This window comes from Felis catus, chromosome C1, assembly GCF_018350175.1.
Source record: "Felis catus isolate Fca126 chromosome C1, F.catus_Fca126_mat1.0, whole genome shotgun sequence".
Taxonomy (NCBI): Eukaryota; Metazoa; Chordata; class Mammalia; order Carnivora; family Felidae; genus Felis; species Felis catus.
Genome location: NC_058375.1, coordinates 79739457 through 79762636, shown reverse-complemented (window position 1 = coordinate 79762636; position 23180 = coordinate 79739457). Strand labels below are relative to the sequence as shown.

Sequence of the window (23180 nt, the reverse complement as noted above, 5' to 3'; positions counted from 1 at the left end):
TGAGACTGCAAGATGGAAGCCAGCTTTTTTTTTGTAATCTAATCATAAAATAGATATGTATCACTTGTCATTCCTTTCATTGTTAAGTCCAGTCCACATTCAAAGGTTTGAAACTTGGAGACTGGACCATTGGGGACCATCTTACAAGCCAAACTTTAGTGTTTTATATTATTTAATACAGAATGGTTACAAATAGTATTTAGTTTTAGAAGGCTCATGAACTAAAACCCCCATCTTTTGGTTAATGCTTGAAGTTCCATGGAAAGATTCAAACCTTCAGTTTAAAGGTTTAATTAGTAAAATATTATCAAGGGAGAATTTCCCTTTGAGCCTGAGTGATAACTACTGTATTTTCATACTATATCTAACTAAAATTGGGTATACTGGATTGGCCCTAAATCCATCTTGGATAAAGAGGGTAGGCAATAAAGGTAGAAATAGAAACATGGCGGACCTGATTAGCCCACATAAAAACGGAACACATCAGTTTTGCCTATTATCAGCAGACTGTTTATAGTAGACCAGCTCAGTCTTCTCAGATTATGAATATGTACTGCCATTTTAATTTTTGCATTTTGTTTCTTGAGCTTGTTAAGATTGTAATGTTTGGGGGTTTTATTTGTTTTACTTTTTTTTTTTTTTTAATGTTTTATTTATTTTTGAGAGAAAGAGAGAGAGAGAGAGAGACAGGATCCGAAGCAGGCTCCAGTCTCTGAACTGTCAGCACAGAGCCCGATGCAGGGCTCCAACTCACAAGCAGTGAGATCATGACCTGAGCCAAAGGCAGTTGTTTAACCAACTGAGCCACCCAGGTGCCCCTATTTGTTTTACTTTAAAGGGGCTATACTTACAAGTGAACATTACACATTGATTTTCTAATACTTCCCAATTTTCTATACCCACTCCTATGATCTTAATTGCTATTTTCATGAATTTGTTCGTGTTAAAGTTGTACAGTTAATGCATGTAAAGCACTTAGTACCCAGCAAATTCGAGCTCATTGCTATTACTATAATTGACACTTTGTCCTCCATGCTTTTGATCTCCACTACCCACCTCCAATAGGTTCATTTTCCTTCCTCTACAGCATTCTATCTTGTCTTTAAATCTAGCCTGTTTTCTTTTATGTTCTTCCTTACATAGTCTCATTGCTACTAGGCCATACTAAAATTCCTCCTTTGTTTTACCACATTCCCCATAAGAGTCAGTCTAAACCTTTTCCATTCCTCTAAGTAGATGGATCTTCTACTTACAGAGAAGATTGAGGTTATCCATCCAAAAGCCCCTCTTCTTTCCTCCCCTTTAATTTCCTTGCATTCACATTCTCTCTGTGCTTGATATCAACTCTTCCCTCCTGCCTCAAAGGAAGGAGCATTCTTTTGTGACTAACTCCTCCATTTCTATTTTTTATTCTATTCTTCAGTAGGGATTAGGCTCAGCTGCAAGTAACAGAAAATCTCCAGATGACAGTTTAAGTGATGAGTCACTAAGTTCTACACCAGAAACTAGTATTACACTGTATGTTAACTGGGATTTAAATAAAAACTTGAAAAAGAAAAAAAATAAAAACACAGGTATTTCTCTCAGGTGAAACAGATCTAGAAGTAGGCTGTTTAGGACTGAAATGGCAGCTCCATCAGTTGTCAGGGACTCACTTTTTCTTTCTCACTGCTCTGCCATCCCTAAAGTTTGGCTTTATCCTCATGGCACAAACTTGCTGCATGAAACCTGAGAATATAGCTTTCCAGGGAGAAAAATGAATTAAAGAATTAAAGGTCCAGGGAGGACCTCCTCTCTTTTCATATAGTCCCTATACGAAAAATCCCTACTTTTCATGTAGTCCCTAAATAACTACACAACCCTTAATTTGTATGTAATTGGCCAAAATTTAGCCACATTTGGCTGCAAGGGAAGCTACCGAAAGGACCTATTTAGCTAGATGGCAATATGCCCCCTTAAGTATGTCTTGTGACAGTAAGAGAAATTGGTTTTCTCTTATAAAACAGTAAAGAATAGATTTGATGAGGCATTCATCCTTTCTCACTTCCAATATCCGTTTACCTACTTCAATCCTTTTCCATTCTCCTCAGATATATTCTAGGTCTCCATCCTTCATCCTAAAAGAAAATGAAACGTCTTTTGATTCTGGTCATTCCCTTCACTGCAACAAAAACAAAACAAAACAAAATGATCGCTCTCCTTTACAATTTACATTTCTTCTTTTCTGCTTATTTCCGATCACTAGTTACCATCCCACCTTTAGATCACACAGCTTCCTAACTAGTCTCCGAGTTTCTGAGACATTTAACAAATACATCTTTACCTCAAAGGGTCTTTCAATGTTATTAATATTTAACTGTACGAATAAGGGCAGGATGTTGAAAAAAAAAGGTATTATAAACAATGCAAATGATTCCTTCGGTCACACCCATGACTACATTAAGACGTTTAGAACTGTCAAATAAGAGGATGGATGAAGTTGGAAAGAAGATGCAATTTTCCAGTTTTGTGTGAAACTGGCACGGGGCCCTCGGTCACTGCGGGTTCCGCCGCCGCCACGAAGGTCACTCCCTGCAGAAGGCCGGTGGATCAGTCCTCCACAGCAAACACCGCAGCGAACGCTAGAAGCCGTGGCCTTGGGAATCCCTAGGTCCGTGGGCCGGAGACTGGCACGAGAGTCTCGCTAGTTCCGGAATCCTCGCGGGAAAGGCTAGCAAGTCGCTTCTTTGACGCACTTCCGGGGCGCCGGAACCGAGGTGGCCGCGAGCCGGGAAGATGGTGGTAACCAGGTCCGGACGGCCTCAGGCCACGATCCAAGCCACGTTGGCTGAAAACTCCCAGCAGAAGGTAGGGCCCGCCGCTTCGCAGAACGGCGCTTGGGTGGTAGGGCGGCGCGCAGGCCCGGCGGAGCAGCGTGAGGACGAGCGGCGGGAAGGGCCCGAGCCGGTCGCACGCTGCCCTGTTTCAGGCCCGTTGCCAAGCCCGTAGCTACCTTTTTGGTCCTCGCTGTGATCTTTTAAGGCAGTCCTCAGCAGGGAACAGAGAGGTCAGGTAACTTGCTTCGGGCAGTACACCTCCGTAATGCAGGTGCACGGCTGCGGCCTTTTAACCTGTTAGCACTGTACGAAAGAGGATTAATTTCGGCAACCAAATACGAGTCTGATGAGGGTGAAAAGAAGGTGACCGTTTTCACGTGGGGGAGCTGGTAATGGCCTCAGCACTTTCTTTCGGCGTTGGGGAGAGCTTCCGTGACGCCGCCTGGTGGCTGTTAGTGGCGCTAGTGGTCCGCTGGTCTGATTGTGCGGCCAAGGGAATGGAGCGTTAATTCCTTTAGGTACGTGAAGGTAAGGGACGCGACTGATTCCACTGGTGTGTGTGTGTGTGTTCCTAAACACATCTGTGCTCAGAGTTAGTATTACCCTTCTTCTCTCTTCTCCTGTGTGTGTGTGTGTGTGTCGGAATGCAGGTCCACCAAGCATATTTGGCATTTGATAACTCAGTGCAGAAAATTTTCAATTACTTGTTTTGTTCCCTAAAGTTAGATCTAGGTCTTGGGGAGAAGACTGAGGCAGGGTCCTCCAAATGTAGAGTTAGATCCAATGTGTTTTTTTATTTTTACTTTTTAAAATCATGGGTACTCGTTGTTATGAGGAAGGGTCCTGCAAATGCAGGGGCAGATCCAGTATTTGATTTTTTTTTTTTTTTCTTTAATCGTGGGTGGTGGTGGTTGTCTTTGTATTAATCTCACTGGAGTTTTTTAGTGCCCTCTTAAAATTTGCTCCTGAGAGGAGTATTTCACTCGCTTTGCCCTAATTCCAGCCCTACCTAAATGACAGTGTATTTGTTCTGACTTCCAGAATTCTGCTAAAAGAATTCAGGCACATCCAAAAAGCAGGAAAGAATCTCTACCTGTTGACCCAACTACTGCTGAATCACAAACCACTAGGAAACAAAGTCCAGTCCCTAGAACTCCTAAAAGCAGAAAGAGGAAGAGTGGAACTACAGTCTCATTACCAGAGATAAACAAGCCGTATACTGATGGAGAGACCTCTGAGGTAGAGTCAGATTGTTCTTCTGTGTCTGAGCTCCAGGATCCCATCTTAAGAGTAACTAGGAGACGGCAGATCTTGGTTGCATGCACCCCGGTGTCTAGTGTTAGGAAAAGGCTGAAAATAACTCCAATAAATCAGTCTCATGCTGAAGAAGACGATGACTCTGAAGCTGAATCACATGTCTCAGGTATTTCTAGAATTGTGCCCCCCACATTAATAACTACAAGAACTAGAAGAAGTAAGGCTAAATCCCTAAGTGAGCCAAACCAAGAATTATATGCAGAAATTATTTCTGATGCTGAATCATCATACTCAGACATTTCTTCATTTTCTGAAGTTACAACTATGAGAACAACAAGAAGTATGCAGAAGAAATTACAGTCACAAACTGAGGAGAAATATGCTAACGTTGTACCAGAAACTGAAAAGCAGATTATAAATTTGCCAACGAATTCAGAGGATTCAGATACCAGACAAACAGCTTGTTTACTTGCAAGATCTCTTTCTCAGATAAATAAGCCAAATTTCTGTAGTAATGAAACTTATAATGACTTTGATGATTCCTTCCACAGAAATTCAGGGGGAAAAAAAGCAGTGCAAAAACGTCAACGTTCTAATCTAAGAGAGGAAAAACAGGCCAGTGTTGTACCTCTCAAAGAAGTAACAAAACAGAATTGTAAGAATTTAGATGAAGAATCCAAAGGAATGGTAGAGGAGGAGAAAGAAAGAAATGAGAAAAATTCTCAGTTGGAGAGCCTTTCTGAACCTCAGGACACTGACATTCAGCAGTTAGTTTCTCAGAGGCAGTCAACCCCCCAAAATAACAAAACTACATCAGAGTCCTCACATCTGAACTGTAAGGCTATAATGAAATCGTTAGCTCAGACATTTGCAGTGGTAGAAGTGGACAGATGGAATGAAGAGAGAAAGCACACCAAAAAAACAAGTGACCTGACAGAATTTGGTGGTGGTAGTGATGAAGAGTGCACGGTCAAAGGTATCCGTGAAGACATGAATGACGAAAGGGGTATAGATTTTGAGAGCGAAACCAAACTGTTCAAGTCTGAGCTCAACACATCTCTGGATAAAGGTGATTCTGTTTTATTAGTGCTCAGCAGTGATGAGAGCCAGCAGTCTGAAAACAGTGAGAACGAAGAGGACACTGTGTGTTTTGTTGAAAATAATGGTCAAAAGGAGTCATTAAATGGAGACTCAGAAAATATGTCTTGTGACAATCCATTGTTTGTAATCGACACAACTCCCGGACTGAGTACTGATAAACATTTTTACCTGGATGAGGGAGACAAGGCAAGTGAGGTTGCCCCTGAGGAAGAAGAGGGGGAAGAAGATGAAAAAAGTGAAGAACCATCAGACCTTGACAGAAATAAAGATGATGACTTTAGTGATGAAGACGACTTACTAAATAGCACAAAGTCTAAACTGTAAGTTTTACCTTTATTTTTAAAAGTAGGTTTTTGATACATACTTCAAGTGGCTAATTTACCATAAAAATATAAAAGAAATCAAGGGAATTGAGAAAATTACTGTCTCATGTTCTTTTTCTTTCTTTTAATGTTTGTTTATTTTTGAGAGAGAGCATGAGCGGGGAAGGGGGTGGGGGGGGAAGGATCTGAAGCAGGCTCTGCCCTAACAGCAGGGAGCCAGATGTGGGGCTCGAACTCACAGACTGTGTGATTATGACCTGAGCACAAGTCAGCCACTTACCGGACTGAGCCACCCAGGAGCCCCTGCCTCGGTTCTTTATGAAAGAGCTCTTTTATCCCCCATTTCCCTGGTCTCTGTGTGTGCCTTTGTTAGTCCTATTTCTCCCACCAGTGACCTATTAGAAATCTATTAAAGATTTTCCTACATGATAGTTAAGAACAACATGAAAGGAAAGGAACTTTTTTTTCTTTTCCTCCATGCAGACAAGTTGAAAAATAGAGAAAAGCTGGAGGAAAAATAATCACCTATAATCTGTCACCCATTGAAAAGTACCAATGTTTGGGGCTATTTCTTTAGTTTCTTTTGTTTTCTCTTTTAAATTTGTTTTTCTAGGCACAGGTCCCTGGTGGCAATGTATCCACTGGAAATACAGACATCCTTGGTAAGGGCCTATACATTAATGGATGCCCAGTCTTCACTCTAAACCAATGAAATAAACCTCTGAGGCTAGCCGCAGACATATTTATTATTTTTTAAAGTCACTCTCCTCCAGGATAATTCTGATGTACCTTTAGGGTTGAGAGTCACTGCCAAACCACTACAGTAGTGATTTCACTTTCCAGTAGAGATTGATCAAAGCTTTCAACTGCTGTTTATATGAATAATTAGGTAAGAAAGTAACTATAAGTCCAAATGTATTTGCTTATAAACAGGACCTTTCAGTAATGTAAAAGTAGAAATTCTTATTGCATAAATATAGCAGGAGCCTAGACCCAACTGTAGAAGATTCCGATTTGGTAGATCCTGGAATATGACTTCTATATTTTTAAAAACCTTCAGTGGGAAATACAGATACTCATTACTGTTTAAAACTCACTGATTTAGAAGCATTACCAAATGCCCTTAGTTACCCAGGAAAACGTTTTAAGTTTGGGTAACTTGGAAGTTCAAAACCTTTCTCATTGTTACTAGCGATGGCAGGTGTATATTTGTTAACTCACTGCCTGTGTATGAAGTTGAGCTAGACTGCCAGATGTATCTCTTCTTTTCTGTAATTCTTTTCTTTATAAAATTCCTTTATGAAGTACATTGGCATATTATGTGGTCTTAATCTTTAAGAAAATCTAGGAAATCAAAAAAAACTTTTTCATTCATTATTCATCCTAGAATGTTCTTCTAAATGGTTGTATTAGATTTAAAACATGTATTCAGTTTTTCAGAATCCATTGTAAAAGTAAGATTTTTCTTTTTTTTGTAGGGGGAGAGGTCATTGGCAGTAAAGGAGAGAAAGAAAAAGGTGATTTTAAAAATATAGTTTCGGGGCACCTAGTGGCTCAGTCGGTTAAGCATCTGACTTCAGCTCAGGTCCTGATCCTCACGGTTTGTGAGTTTGAGCCCCGCGTTGGGTTCTGTACTGACAGCACAGAGCCTGCTTGGGATTCTCTCTCTCCCTCTCTCTCTGCGACCCCCTCCCCTACTCACTCACACACTCTGAAAAAAACTTTTAAAAAAACAATACAAATAAAAATACAGTCTCCGTTGTTTCCATTTTTATTTGATTACTTGATCTTTAAGTGATTGTTTCTCTTTCAGTCTGAAGCTGACAAGCAGCAGCATAGACCCTGGTATGAGTATCAAGCAGTTGGGTGGTTTGTATATTAATTTCAATGCAGACAAACTACAGTCAAACAAGAGAACCCTAACACAGATCAAGGAGAAAAAGAAAGACACGGTAAGTTACACGGAGTGTCCTGTTGGTTTTCATAGAACTATGCAGTCACTTCTAGAAATTATTAGTCCTTGATAAGAGACTAATTTTCCTGCAGGAAAACCACATTAGCCTACTGTGCTCCTTTTCTCCCCCCTCAAAGTCCTAGCTATAAAAGATGACATTTGAAAAATAATACAGGATCAGCATTCCTCTTCTTGCACCTACCAGTTATCCCAGGGGTTGTGTTTTCTTCTCTTTTCCTGCTATATTTTTAGTAGGAATCCAGGACAGGATTCTGTTGAATCTGATGCTGGATGCTGTTGAGAATCTGAAAACTGGGTGCCCACTCCCCCCACCAGGAAAAATACATACCTGCATGTAGACCTAAAATTATACATATAATTGCAGAAGGAAACCCAGGGTAGGCAACCTCACCCAAACCCTCATCTTTCATCACAACCGTGCACGGCTTCCCCAAATCTGTATTTTCAAGCCTTGCTGTCCCTTCAGGTCTGTTGTGCCTGTTGTGTCTAAATCCTGTTGTGCCTGTTGACTGTTTATTCAGATTTGCTCAGGCATTCAACCTCACTAATAGCCCTCCTTCTCTTTCTGGCTGGAACCAGCTCCTTCTTCAGTATTCTCTGTGCTGGTTAATGATGCCAAAATCTCTTTTCCTTTTGCAGTCAATCACTGAGCCTAAGGGATGCCGCTTCTTACATCCTTGTCCTCTGTTCCCTCCTTTTCACCCCACTGTCATTGGCTAGTGCAGGGCTTTGTTTTTTCATCTAGACTACTGCAGTGGTCTCTTTATTCTTTTCTTCGAGCCACCCTCCACACTTGTGCTAGATTTCTCTTTTTAAAAATACAAATCTGGCTCGGTTGGAAGTTGTATATGTGGTATGCCACTCTTGATCTCCATGTTGTGAGTACAAGCCCCATATTGGGTGTAGAGTTTACTTAAAAAAACACACAAACACAAATCTAACCATGAAATTCTCCTGTTTAAGTCCTTCAGTGGTTCTTCAAAACAAGGTGCCTCTGTTCCTTCAGCTGTGTTCACATGCTGTGTTCCCTGAACATGTCCTGCTCTTCCAAAGCCAGTGCAGAGTTCATAGACCACTGCCTTTGGGAGACATTCTCCAACTCTGGTCTTTTCCACCACCTCTGTGCTTCTGCAACTCTGGTCTTTTCCACCACCTCTGTGCTTCTGCAACACCCAATATGGAGTTGACTCATTATTGATCATATAATTGTTACTTTCCTGTCTTTTAGCTTTATATTTCTAAAACAGGATTCCTCAACCTCAGCAATACTGGTCTTTTGTGCTAGTAACTCTTTGTTGTAGGAAGGTGCCTGGTTCACTTTAGTATATGTAGCGGCATCCCTGGCCTCTACCCACTACTGGTCAGTGGCATCCACCCCCCAACCTCTCTCTACACACACACACACACACACACACACACACACACACACACTCACAAACTCACACACTCACTCACACTATAGTACTTGATACACAACAAGCTCCTAACAATCTGCTAAATAAATGTCATGCTCTCATTTCTGAGTGAAAGGAAAGTCTAGACTGCTACTCTACTATCCAGAAGCTCCTACGCCTGAACCTGAATTGAGGATTTCTGAATTGATTACTTTCAAATATTATTGACCAAATTAATATTTCTGTGAACTATTTTGAGGGCTCAGGAGCAGTCTTCTTTAGTTCTTACACTATGGGAGAGGACTAATTACCCTGAAGCACTTTTTAGTAACATAAATAGTATTATGACAATATTTGTTTACCGTATGCAAACAAAAAATGCAGAAGAACCTCTGAAAAAGAACCCCCAAAAGCACAGGCATCTCCCACAGAAGACTTGTATATAACTAATAAATACACAAAAAGATGATCAACAGCAAATGGAAACGGCCATAAGGCACCACTACCGACACACAAAAATACCTAGTGTTGGTAGCAATGTAAAGAAAAAGGCACTGATTAACCGTTGGTAGGATTTAACCTTACTTGAATACAAGGCAATTTAGCATTACCTGTCAAAACTTAGAATCTTACAGAAATAATCATATGTGTGTAGAGATGATGTTTATAGTGTTTAAGTGGGAAAAGGTTTGATGGACACTTAAATATTGGAAGAAAAATTAGTGCGTAACAGCTATTAAAAAGTATGAAGTTGATCTATGTGTGAATTGATGTTAAAAGAGTGTCTGAGATATGTTGTTGAATTGTACAAAGCAGATTTATCGAGACAGGATGATTTCGTTGATATAAAAAAGTGTGTGTTGTTTAATCAGATTTATATCACTGTACTTAATATCAACTCCTCAGATCAGAGGAAGCTGTTTTACCAACATCAAAAGAACTTACTAAAGGCTAGGGTTTTTTTGCTTGTTTTTTTCAGAGATTTCAAGAGCTGTTATGGCATTTTTCCTGTTGACTTTATTTTCCAGTTTGGTGCAAGTGGCTGGTTGCAAATCCATGAAAACAAGTTAGACAAATTAATGTAAATCTGACGTGTGCTGATTTAGTTTAGAAAAAGAAATGAAAAACAAATGAAAAAGATGAAGTTTCCTAAAATAATCCTTCAGTTTGCCTTCTAAAGCATTTTTATTGTAATAGACAAACTTAAGGACTGAAACAACTTTGCAGTAGTATGGTTGTATATAAAGAGGGCTAATATATTTGGAGTAGTCTTCAGTGTGGGAGATGTTTTGCTTAGAAGGTAAAAGATGTTGGAAAAGATTATATGATATTCTGATATTTTTAAAACCAATTTAATATTTTTGCAGCTTTTGCAGAAAACCATCATTACTCCTGATTTTGAAAAAAACTACTGTGTCCCACCATATAGTGAATCAAAGTATCAACTTCAGAAAAAACGCAGAGTAAGTATAGTGGCTCTCATTATTTAGAATGTTTAGGTGTGTTTGACTATATATATTCAGCTTATACACCATGGTCGTGTAACTTAAAGATATGTATTTTGGGGGCACCTGGCTGGCTCAGTCAGTAAAGCACGTGACTCTTGATCTCAGGGTTGTGAGTTCTAGCCCCATGATGGGTGTAGAGATTATGTAAGAAAAGTAAAATCTTAAAAAAAAATGTATTTGCAAAGAAAGTTGTCACAAAAATTTAAGGGCCCATAAAATACAGTTTCATAAACACGTTTTATATAGATTTTCACTTGGTGAAAATTTTTTCCCCTTCCTTAGACAGCCAGCATATAAGGTTACTGTCCACACCTCTTGGTTTATAGGTACTGTTCACAAAGAGTTAAGGGCTCTGTTGTAAGCTGTCGTAGGGAACTTAATGTAAAAAAAAACCCAGGTCTCTGTAGTCTGCCCACTGAGATGGTAGGAAACTATTTACTTTTTATTTTTTTTAAAGTTTATATTAGAGAAAGAGAGAGAGAGAGAGTGCATGAACAGAGGGGAGGTGCAGAGAGAGATGGAGACAGAATCTGAAGCAGGTATCTGAGCTGTCAGCGCAGGGCCCGACACAGGGCTCAAACTCACAAGCCATGAGATCATGACCTGAGGTAAAATCAGATGCTCAACCGACTAAGCCACCCAGGCATCCCTAACAAACTAGTTTCTTTTGTAAAAATATGGGATTGTTTCCATCTATCATTTCAACTAATAAGGGTAAAGTTATCAAGGGAGCTTGAAGGAAATTTGAGGGTGTTCCCCTGGTAATGTCTCAGCACTAAGGTGGAGCATTACGGGCATGTGGTAGACACTCCATAATGTTGTATGAATGAAAAATAAAATTAGGTAAATAACTTGCTGGGAGTTTCTCAAAGAATAGAATCCTTTTTTTTTTTTTTTTTTTTAATTTTAGAAATAACATAAATTTCTGGACTGGTCAGACTAAGTGACTTTGAGTCACCTGGGTGACTGAATAAAAATGTTAATGTTAACATACAAGCTCCAGAAGTGAAAATGTTTTTATACACTATCTCTTGTGTAGGCCAGATTACAGAATAAAGATTAAAGGTGTGGGTTATTCTCTGGCAAATCAGCAATTCTTACTAAGACACAAAATAAATTTTAAGGAACCCTCATTTATGAAACTGATAATACTGTGCCTAATTTACCAAAGTAAACACTTGTGATTCAATTTCTTTTATGAAAGGTGAATCTGAGGACTAATATATTCTGTAAAGTAACCTCTTTTGTTTTTAATTCATGAAATTCTCTATATATAATTTTGGAGGGAATGAGGTATAGTTTATACACTGCTTATTAAGGTCAGAATTTTTGGTTTAATTGTTCTTGAAATCTGAATTTCAGAAAGAACGACAAAAATCAGCGGGTGATGGCTGGTTTGGTATGAAAGCTCCAGAATTGACAGATGAACTTAAAAATGATCTCAAAGCACTGAAGATGAGAGCTAGCATGGACCCAAAAAGGTTTTACAAGAAAAATGATAGGGATGGCTTCCCCAAGTACTTCCAGGTATGAAACAACAATGGTGGTGGTGATGTTCTGTGGATTTTAGTTTGGAGAGCACTATAGTGTTCTTTCTGTTTACTCTTAACACAGATGAATATTTATGACGCACATCTGGTTAGGCTGTGTAATAATGGCCGGAACCCAGTTGGCCACCAACTTGTAATGGCGTTCTCTATAGAGAGAAGGTGTTGCAAATGGTAACTAAGTTGCCAGGTCATACCTCTAAAAGTTACGGAACCTCTAAGTTGGGTGTATCGTGTACAAATAATATTAGCCTAACAGCAAGAATCCTTACAGGATGGAGGAGGACATAGGGAATCATTTGCACCAAACTCAACTTCTCCAGGTAGAGGGTCATCTCCAGGCAAATGCTGAAAATAAGTTAAAAGTTGGTTTTCAAAGTGTTTGCAGATGAAAATCCAGTTGATTCACCCTCTGGTAGCTGTCAACTTTATTCTGTTCTTGTTGATTACCTTACTTGTCAGTCATCTGAATTACTATAGTAGTCCTTCTCCTCCAGGTGTGCTCTCCCTTATAGTCTATCCTTTACTTTGTAGCCAGTCATCTATTCTTTACAAAAAAAAAAAAAAAAAAAAAAGGCAGTCTGCTCATGATACACCTCTGCTCAGTGATATCACAGGTATCATGCAATGATACCTTCGATGTTTCTTTATGACACAGAGGGTAGAGTCTATAATATAGTCTGCACTCCAACTGGCTAACTAGCCCTTCTTTTGTCACATAGCCCTCTTAAGCTCCAACACACTCAGCCACTGTCTTTTCAGAATATACACAAACTGGTCTTGGCATTCCGACTTTGCATGATGTACTTAGCTCTGCTATGTTTGCTTGGTGAAATTTTGCCCATACGAATCTAAGCTAAAATGTCATCCTTGTGAAACGCTGACTTCCATTAGGTGGAAGTGGTCACTTATCTTTTCATGGCATCTGCAGTGTTTTGTTCAGCATAATATGTTATGCTTTAATCTTTTAGTTACTTGTCTATGGATTTTCCTTAAGACTGTGGGCTCTTTGCTGGCAGGAGCCAGATGTTGTCTTTGTTTCCCAAACACTTAGCACAGTATTTGGCACATAGTAGACACTGTAAGTTTTACTTGGTTGAATGTATGAACAGAGTGGTTACTAAGAAGGTAGCATTTATGATAACGTATGAGATCAAATAAGTGTGTAGTAGAATTACTATGTGTCAGTTATATTGAGAAACTAAAACGTAAAAGAATTTAAATTCTCTGTCCCACTTTTCTAGTTACACTGTTCATCAAGAGTTTGCTGTACTGCCTAGCACTAAATTACATAAAAGGATTTTTGACTTCACTATAAATTCTATTGAAATGTCATTAGTAGGACCCAATGCCAATTGAATAAGTGGCTTCTTTTTGCTTTAAAAAAATGGCAAAACTAACTTTAATATCAGTTCAATTTAAGTTGGGTTTTCCTTTCCTTTCTATAAATACAATTTGTTAGAGCTACCCTGAAATATGAAGGCAACTTAGCATTCAAGTATTACATGATTTGTTTCAATCATTTGCTCATAGATTGGAACCATTGTTGACAATCCAGCTGACTTCTACCATTCCCGAATTCCCAAAAAACAAAGGAAGAGAACTATTGTGGAAGAACTGCTGGCTGATTCTGAGTTCAGAAGGTAAAGGAATTTAGGTTTCATTTTGAATTATATATGCTTTCCTTTCGAACATACATAAACTTTTAAATTTCAGGTAATTTTTAAATGCTTTAGCATGGCAGCACTATTTACATTTTGGATGAGATAACTGTTTATTAGGGGGAACTGTCCTGTGCATTGTAGAATGTTTAACATCATCCCTGGTGTCTGCCCACTATAAGTCAGTAGCACTCCATTCCCAATATGTGACAGAAATGACTACTGACATTTTCAGATGTCCCCTGTGGGGCATAAGCAGTTCCCAGTTTAGAACTACTGCTTCACATGGAAGCTCGTAAATATTTGACTGGCTAGAGGAGACTGAACCTGTGAAGGAGAATGGGAAAGAATGGCCAATGGACATTAAGACAACCAGGATGGCATAGTGTCATAGCAGTCAGGCAAGAGAGTGTTACAAGCAGATATAAACTGGAGGGAATGGTTAACAGGAATAAATGCTGCAGAGAGATCAAATAAGAACTAAAAACTTCCTTTGGATTTACGTGGGGGTCACAGCATTCTTGCCAGGAGTTTTAGGGGAGTGACGGGGAGGAAACTGGATTGGAGAGAGTTGGGAGACGTGAAGACAATTCTTTGAAGTTTGTGAAGTGGAAGTGGAGTTGGAGGATTTTTTTAAGATGGGAGCAATTGGGAGTATGTTTAAATGTCCTTAAAGCAGCTATGTGTGTATTCTAGGAGATTTAAAAGCATACCTCATACAGAAACCCTTGTTGAACTTCCAGATTGGTTTAATAGCAAAAGTGAAAAGGTCTGTCCAAGGGTTTTAAAAACTTTGTCAGCATGGAAAACAAATTTAACCCAAGTGTTACATAACCTAATTAGTCTGGTAATGGTAAAAATTTTAGAAATAAGCAATGCTCTTTTCTCACTACTCTCTCCTTGGGAGTTTCATCCCCCATAGGGCGTCAGTTATAATTTATATACTGCTGGCTTCCAAATGTATTATGTGTAGTCCGGATCTCTCTTGAGTCCATACCCACATAGCCATCTGCTGCCTCAGGAGCATCCAGTGGATATCTCACAAACACCTCTAAGGGCTAACTTGGTCTTTCCTGACCCCACCCTTGCAATACAGTCTAATCCTTTCCCAGTGCTCTGTACCTCATGACTGAACAGCATCACCATCCATCGGTTAGCACTTCCTTTAATCCCACATTCAGACTGTCTCTCCTATTCTATCTCAAGCCTGTCGTTTTCTCTCCATCCCCACAGAGGTGTGGTGCAAGCTGATTCTTTGCTTACTAAGTGTGATCCATATGTTCTGGTTAAAAATTGGCCTGTATTTTGTAATCTCGATGCTAGCAATCTCAGAAATCACAGCAGTGTTGATAGTGCTTTCACTAAAAAGTAATAGCATGAGGAAGATGGCAGTAAACTAGAAATTTCGTAGAATGAAACTCATAAAATTGCAGGTTAGAGGTAGTCTTACAGTTCATTGTTCCCATACTTCAGTCACTGAGTACCATTTTCATGTTTGCATCATGTGTATGTTGCCTGCTTTTATTTTAAAGGGAAACTTTAGGGGCCCCTGGGTGCACAGTCGGTTAAGCATCCAGCTCTTGACTTTGGCTCAGGTCATGATCTCACAGTTCATGAAAGCCCCACATCAGGCTCTGCGCTGACACTGGCACCTGCTTAGGATTTTCTTTCTGCCCCTCCCCTGCTGGCATGCGCTCGCTCGCGTGCGCGCGCGCTCTCTCTCTCTCTCTCTCTCTCTCTCTCTCTCAGAATAAATAAACTTAGAATTTTTTAAGAAAAAAATAAGGGGCGCCTGGGTGGCGCAGTCGGTTAAGCGTCCGACTTCAGCCAGGTCACGATCTCGCGGTCCGTGAGTTCGAGCCCCGTGTCAGGCTCTGGGCTGATGGCTCGGAGCCTGGAGCCTGTTTCCGATTCTGTGTCTCCCTCTCTCTCTGCCCCTCCCCCGTTCATGCTCTGTCTCTCTCTGTCCCAAAAATAAATAAACGTTGAAAAAAAAATTTTTTTTTAAAAAAGAAAAAAATAAAAGGAAACTTTATATTGCCTAGTATAAATGGGTTAGTTGGCTTATAATTTTTGTAATGTACCTTAAGATAAATACATTGCTTTAAGTGAATATTGTCTATCACCTAAATTTATGTATCACACTATGTGAAACACTCTACTAGCCCATGGAATGTTTTAATTCTTTCTACAACATTCTCCTTAAGAGGTTTCTGGCCTCTGAATACTTTAGGATAGGGAACTTAACATTTTTAATGTGTCATATGTTCCATTAGTAGGAATGTCTTGGAACAGAAGAAGTAAGTGTGATATACAGAAGGAAATGTGATTTTCAGCGTTGTATGTGGTTTTTGGTTTTGTTGAGATATAGTTGGTATACAGTGTTTTATTAGTTTCAGGTGTACAACGTAGTGATTTGACAATTCTGTACATTACAAAATGCTCATCACTATAAGTGTAGTTATCATCTCACCATACAACATTTTTGTAATTTTGACTATATTCTCTGCTGTGCTTTTCATCTCCATGACTTATTTTACAACTGGAAGTCTGTGCCTCTTTATCCTCTTTACCTACTTCACCCATTCCCCCACCAGCCTCCCTTTGGCAACCATCAGTTTATTATCTGTCTCTCTCTGAGGAACCCCCATACTGTTTTCCATAGTGGTTGCACCAAATTACATCCCACCAACCAAGCCCAAGTGTTCCCTTTTCTCTATATCCTCACCAACACTTGTTACTTCTTTTTGATAATAGCCATTCTAACTAGTATTTGAGAGTCTGTTTTTTGTTTGTTAGATTGCACATGTAAGTGAAATCCTACAGTGTTCGTCTTTCTCTTTGACTTATTTCATTCAGCATAGTATCCTCTAGGTCTATCCATGTTGTCATGAATGGCAAGATTTCATTCTTTTATGTAGCTCAATAATATTCCATTATGTGTCTGTGTGTCTGTGTCTAACACCATCTTTATTCATCATCTGTCCTTGGAACACTTGGGTTGCTTCCATATCTTGGCTATTGTAAATAATGTTGCAATAAATATAGGGGTACATATATCTTTCCAAGTTTGAGGTTTTATTTGGGTAAATAGCCGCTAGTGGAATTACTGAGTCATGTGGTATTTCTATTTTAAATGTTTTGAGGTACCTCCATGGTGTTCTCAACAGGGGTTGCACCAATTTCTATTCCTACCAACAGTGCACGAAGGTTCCCTTTTCTCCAAATCCTTGCCAACATTTGTTGCTTCTTGTATTTTTGATACTAGCCAATCTGACTGGTGTGATATGATGTCTCACTGTGGTTTTGATTTTATTTTGCCTGGTAATTAGTGATGTTGAGCATCTTTTCATGTGTATTGCCCTTCTGTATGTCTTCTTTGGGAAAATGTTATGGTCCCTTTGCCCATTTTTTAATCAGATTGGTTTTTTTGGTCTGAATTGTGGAAGTTACATATTTTGAATACTAACTCCTTATCAGATACCATTTCCACATAAATCTTCCATTCAGTAGGTTGTCTCTTTTTGTTTTGTTGGTTTCCTTTGCTTTGCAAAAGTTTTTTATTTGGGTGTAGTCCCACTTGTTTATTTTTGCTTTTGTTTTCCCTTGCCTGAGAAGACCTATCCATAAATATGTTGCTAAGACTTATGTCCTAAGGTATTACTGTCTGTGTTTTCTTCTAGGAGTTTTATGGTTTTAGGTCTCATATTTAGTTCTTTAATCCATTTTGAGTTTATTTTTGTGTATGGAATAACAAAGTGGACTAGTTTCATTCTTTTGCATGTAGCTGTCCAGGTTTCCCAATTATTAAAAAGACTTTTTCTCCATTGTATATTCTTGCCTCCTTTGTCCTAGATTAATTGACCGTGTAAGTGTGTGTTTATTTTCTGGGTTCCCTATTCTCTTCCATTGATCTCTGTGTCTGTTTTTGTGTCAGTATCTTACTGTTTTGATTACTATAGCTTTGTAGTGTATCTTGAAATCTGGGATTATGATACCTCCAGCTTTGTTCTTCTTTCTAAAGATAGCCTTGGCTATTTGATGTCTTTTGTGGTTCCATACAAATTCTAGGTTTATTTGTTCTAGCTCTTCAAGAAATGCTGTTGGTATTTTAACAGGGATTGTACTGATTCTGTATATTATGTTGGGTGCTATGGACATTTTACAAATATTAATTCTTCCAGTACATGAGTGTGATACATCTTTCCATTTGTGTTGTCTTCAGTTTTTTTCATCAGTGTCTTAAAGCTTTCAGCATATAGGTTGTTTCAATTTCCTTGGTTACATTTATTCCTAGGTATTTTCTTTCTGGTACAATTGTAAATGGGATTGTTTTCTTCTCTTTTTGCTACTTCATTATTTGCGTTCAGAAATGCAACTTCCATATTAATTTTGTATTCTACAGCTTTACTGAATTTATTTATTCTGATTATTTTTTGTTAGTGTCTTTGTTAGTGTTTTGTTAGTGTCTAGGGTTAAACACTTTGTTAGTGTTTTGTTAGTGTCTAGGGTTTTCTATGTGTATGTCAGGTCATCTAAGTAGTGACAGTTTTACTTTTTCCTTACCAATTTGGATACCTTGTATTTCTTTTCTGTAATTGCTGCAGCTAGGACTTCTGGTACTATATTGAATAAAACTAGCGAGAGTGGACATCCTTGTTTTGTTCCTAATCTTAGAAGGAAAGCTCTTAAAGTTTTTCTCCATTGAGTATGATGTTAGTTGTTTTTCATATATGGCCTTTCTTTTGTTGAGGTAGGTTTCCTCTAAACCCACTTTGTTGAGAGTTTTTAAATCATAAATGGATGTTGTATTTGGTCACCTACTGAGATGATCGTGTGGTTTTTATCCTTTTTCCTACTAATGCACCACATTGATTTGCAAATATTGTACTGCCCTTGAATCTGAGGATTAAATCCCATTTGATGGTGGTAAATGATTTTTTTTAACATTGTTGGATTTGGTTTGCTAATATTTTGTTGAGGATTTTTACATCTCTGTTCATGAGGCATATTGACCTGTAGTGTTTTGGGGGTTTTTTTGTTTTTGTGGTGTCTTTGTCTGGCTTCAGTATCAGGAATATGCCTTACAGATTGAATTTGGAAGTTTTTCCTTCCTTTTCTATTTTTTGGAATAGTTTGAGAAGAATAGATGTTAACTGTTCTTTAAATGTTTGATAGTATTCAGCTGTGAATCCATCTGATCTTGAACTTTGTTGAGAGTCTGGAGTACTGTTTCAGTTTTGTTACTAGTAATAGGTCTGTTCAAATTTCCTATTTCTGATTCAGTTATGGAAGATTTTATGTTTCTAGCAGTTTATCTTTTTTTTTTTTTTTTTTTTTTGGTTGTCCACAATTTGTTGGCATATATTTTTATTTTAGTATTCTCTTATAATTCTTTGTATTTCTGTGGTATCTATTAATTCTCCTTCATTTCTGATTTTGAGTTCTCTTTTCTTGACGAGTCTGGCTTTTTTGTTTTTTTAGTCTCTGTTTCATTTATTTCCATTCTGATCTTTATTTCCATCCTACTAACTTTGGTCTTCATTTGTTCTTTCCTAGTTCCTATAGGTGTAAGGTTACATTGTTTGAAGTATTTCTTTCTTGAGGTAGGCCTTTATCACAATAAAGTTGCCTCATAACTGCTTTTGCTGTGTCCCGAAGATTTTTGACCATTTTCATTTTTTATTTGTCTTCATGTATTTTTTTCCTCTTTGATTTCTTCATTGACCCATTGGTTGTTTAGTAGCATGTTGTTTAGCTTCCGTGTTTGTTTTCTTATAATTCATTTTGTTTCACATCATTATCTTTAGAAAAGATGCTTGGTAAGATTTCAGTCTTAAATTTATTGAGACTTGTTTTATGAGCTAGCATGTGACCTATCCTGGAGAATGTTCACTGTTCCACTTGAAAAGAATGTGTATTCATGGGGCACCTAGGTGGCTTAGTCAGTTGAGTGTCCGATTTCAGCCTAGGTCATGATCTCATGGTCTGTGAGTTCAAGCCCCGCATCGGTCTCTGAGCTAACAGCTCAGAGCCTGGAGCCTGCTTCTGATTCTGTGTCTCCCTCGCTTTCTGCCCCTCCCCCACTCATGCTCTGTCTCTCTCTCTCTGTCTCTCAAAAATAAGTGAACATTAAAAAGTAAATAAAGAAAAGCATAACAATAAATTATGTATTAAGAAAAAAGAAAAGAATGTGTATTCTGTTGTTCCTGGGATGGACCGTTCTGTTAGGTCCATCTGATCCAGCATGTTGTTTAAAGCCATTGTTTTCTCCTTGATTTTCTGTCTGGATGATCTATCTGTTGGTGTTAAATGGGGTGTTAAAATACAATTATTGTATTACTGTCAGTTTCTCCCTTTATGTCTGTTAGTTTTTGCTTTATCTATTTAGGGGCTTCTATATTGAATGCATAGAAATTACAATAGTTATATCCTGTTGTTGGATCCCTTTATTATATAATGCCATTCTGTGTCTCTTGCAACAGCCTTTATTTTTAGTCTATTTCATCTGATACAAGTATTGCTACCCTGTCCCCCCCACCCCCCACCCCCCACCCCCCATCCCACTTCATTTGCACGGAATATCTCTTTCCATTCCTTCACTTTCAGGCTGAAGTGAGTCTCTTGTAGGAAGTATATAGAGGAGTCTTCCTTTTTTATTCAGTCATTCACCCTGTGTCTTTTGATTGGAACATTGAGGCCATTTACATTTAAAGTAATTGCTGATAGGTTGTAATTATTTCCATTTTAATTGTTTTCTGGTTGTTTTTATAGTTTTTCTCTGATCTTTCTTCTCTTGCTCTCTTCCTTTACGGTTTGATGGCTTTCTTTAGTATTATGCTTGGATTCCTTTCTCTTTATTTTTTGTGTATCTGTTACGGTTTTAGATTTGTGGTCATCATTGGATTCATATGTAGCATCCCATGTGTATAGCAGTCTATATTACTTTAATGTCACTGAAGTTTGAACACATTTGATTTTGTTTCATTTTTAATGTAATCTTACATTTGTTAGAATGTGTGTAAATTGTGGTGCTGACTTCTTGTGGGATTGAGTGAGCTGTACTATTGTATGTACTTCAATAGCTTCTGTTTTATTTTTTAAATGTTTATTTTAAACATTTAAACAAAAATGTTTATTTTTGAGAGAGCCTGTGCACAGGGGAGGGGCAGAGAGAGAGAGGGAGACCGAGAATCCCAAGCAGGCTCCACTCTGTCAGCACAGAGCCGGACACGGGGCTCCAACTCCCAACTCATGAACCATGAGATCATGACCTGATCCAAAACCAAGAGTCACACATCCAACTGAGTCACCCAGGTGCCCCTCCCCTCTGCCTTTCTTAAAACTGTTAAATAGCTTCTGTTTTAAAGAGAGTATTAGCTAATCCTCAGCTTTAGTAATAACAGATTTATGTAACAGTGAAAGTGGTCTAGAACTCTCTGGCTAATTTTACAGGTTAGAGAATTTTTACTTTTTCCTAATTAACTGTACTGATAAGCCCTTCTTTTGAACTTTTGTGTACTACATTTTATTAATATTTGCCATAATGGCAATTAAAATTAAGAAACTTCAAAAATATTTATTAATTCCTTTTAAAATAATATCCCATTACACATTAACAAAAACAAATATTTTCATGAACAAAACAAAAATAATTTAGTGCAGATCTCTTTAATGTCTGGCTTAAAGATAGATAGAGCCTCATATCTGCTTCTGCATTAGTCTATTTTTACATTTTCATCCTACAAAAAATGTTTAAAGCATTTGATACCATCTGATAACTGGATATAGTGCATGGGTGTCCAGTGGCTCAAAGTTTTCAAAAGCCCTCCCTTATAGTTGCCATTTTTTCCTCAATGGACTGCAGGCTCTATGAAGGTAGGGAATGTGGCTGTCTTGTTCACTGCTCAGTCTCCCAGCTCCAGGTACAGCTCCACATGGTGCAACTTAGTACAAATGTGATTAAACAGTGATAATGCAAAAAATGTTTTGAGGGTTAGAAGTTATACAACCACCATTACATTAACTTCTAATGTGATACTTTAGAACTTAAAGGTTTGGTTTTCTTTTTAGATATAACCGAAGGAAGTACTCAGAGATCATGGCTGAAAAAGCAGCAAATGCAGCAGGAAAGAAGTTTCGAAAGAAGAAGAAATTTCGCAATTGAGATTCACCGAGCAAGCCACGTATTTTACATCTCTTTGTTTACTCAAGATGTTTTTGAGAACTAACACCATCACACAAATTAATATAGACTGGCCCTGTCTGAAAGAAGTTGACTTGAGGGAGAATCAATCACATACCCCTTGGGATAAAAACAAGCGTGTCTACAAAAGACCCACCCATCCTTAGACCCTTTGAGGGAGAAAAAGGAAAACATCAACCAGTTTAAGATGATTAACATTTTTGTAAAGTTTTCCACACTTAGTTATTTAAAGAAAATTGAATTAAAAAACATTTAGAAAGTATAAAGTTTGTTAACATATACAAAAAACTAAAATTCTATAATAAAGCTAAACAATACCATGATTCACATGTAGGGGTGTGTGTGTGTGTGTGTGTGTGTGTGTGTGTGTGTGTGTGTGTGTGTGTGTGTGTAGACAGGAAATGCCCATTTCCAAGTTTAGCTCCAGAAAATTGGTGAAGCTACAGTTGTTTCAAGTATAAAAGTCATAGTTGGAACCAAAGTATTTTTGGAGCAGTATGACTGAAAAGCTACATGAAATTATAAAAAAGTCTTAAAAAGGTAACAAAGACTTCTGAGAAAGTTTGGGTTAAAGGTAGAAGACACAGGAGAACTGTTTTCTTTCCCTAGCAACTAAAACGGGAGGAAAGATTAATTTTATCTAGATTGAGTGTTGTGTTTCAGGTGAACTAGGATTAAATCAGTATAATTTTAATTTGGCCAGGAATAATTTTAAAGTGGTTGGGTTTATCTCCTTCTCCAATGGCAGAAGTATGCATCCTGACTAACCTACTTGTGGTACCCAAGGCGTGTTGGCCATTTCTTCTTCGTGGGTTCTTCCCTTTAATGTCATCATTTATGGAACCTCTATTTTTCCAGCAAACTGCTTCCTTGGGATTTCAGTAAATATAAAATCTCGTATTTTGTGTTTATTGCTTGGGATCATAACCAACCTAGTATTAGAACTGACAGTGGCATTCATAGGTGGAGTTAGGCAAGTATCTGCATCTGTTCTCTTTTACAGAAAAATTTTTATTCCAAGAATATTAAGTTTTGCCTCCCACTGGGTAAAATAAGGACCCCACTATGAGAGCATTGAATAATCAAAACAAGAAGTTAGTTAGTTTACCCTTCGCAGATTCTTCCAGAAGGAGTCGCTGTTCTCAGAACATTACTTCAACTCATGCATGCTACTATGCTGTAAGAAGACTCAAAATTGTTATAATCATTCAGTATGATGTCTCTGTGCACAGAGGGTTGAGGACTTACCCAGCTTTTCTCAGGGTCATGGTGTATATCAACTTCTTATCTACTGTATGATTTTCGTTATGGTTTCTGACTCATGAATGCCATGATGGGTTGAATATTTGGTATTTGAAAACTGCAGCTATGACAAATATTTGTGATGTCCAG

The 23180-nt window shown here is 38.3% G+C and overlaps 1 protein-coding gene across 2 annotated transcripts; it reads left to right on the top strand.

Annotated features, from left to right (window-relative positions):
* The first annotated feature begins 1572 nt into the window (after positions 1-1572).
* Positions 1573-22688, top strand: DNTTIP2 (deoxynucleotidyltransferase terminal interacting protein 2). 2 transcript variants are annotated; one of them, XM_011284866.4, is made up of 7 exons: positions 1602-2847; positions 3858-5494; positions 7311-7449; positions 10234-10329; positions 11737-11901; positions 13455-13564; positions 21656-22688. In XM_011284866.4, exons 1-7 carry the CDS (start codon positions 2776-2778, stop codon positions 21747-21749), a joined length of 2313 nt encoding a protein of 770 aa, XP_011283168.2. In that variant the 5' UTR covers positions 1602-2775; the 3' UTR covers positions 21750-22688. The 2 variants fall into 2 exon arrangements, 1 of the variants encoding a protein (XP_011283168.2); XR_006584555.1 differs by lacking the exons at positions 11737-11901; positions 13455-13564; positions 21656-22688 and adding exons at positions 6111-6159; positions 6976-7014 and having other exon boundaries at positions 1573-2847.
* Positions 22689-23180: the final 492 nt, after the last annotated feature.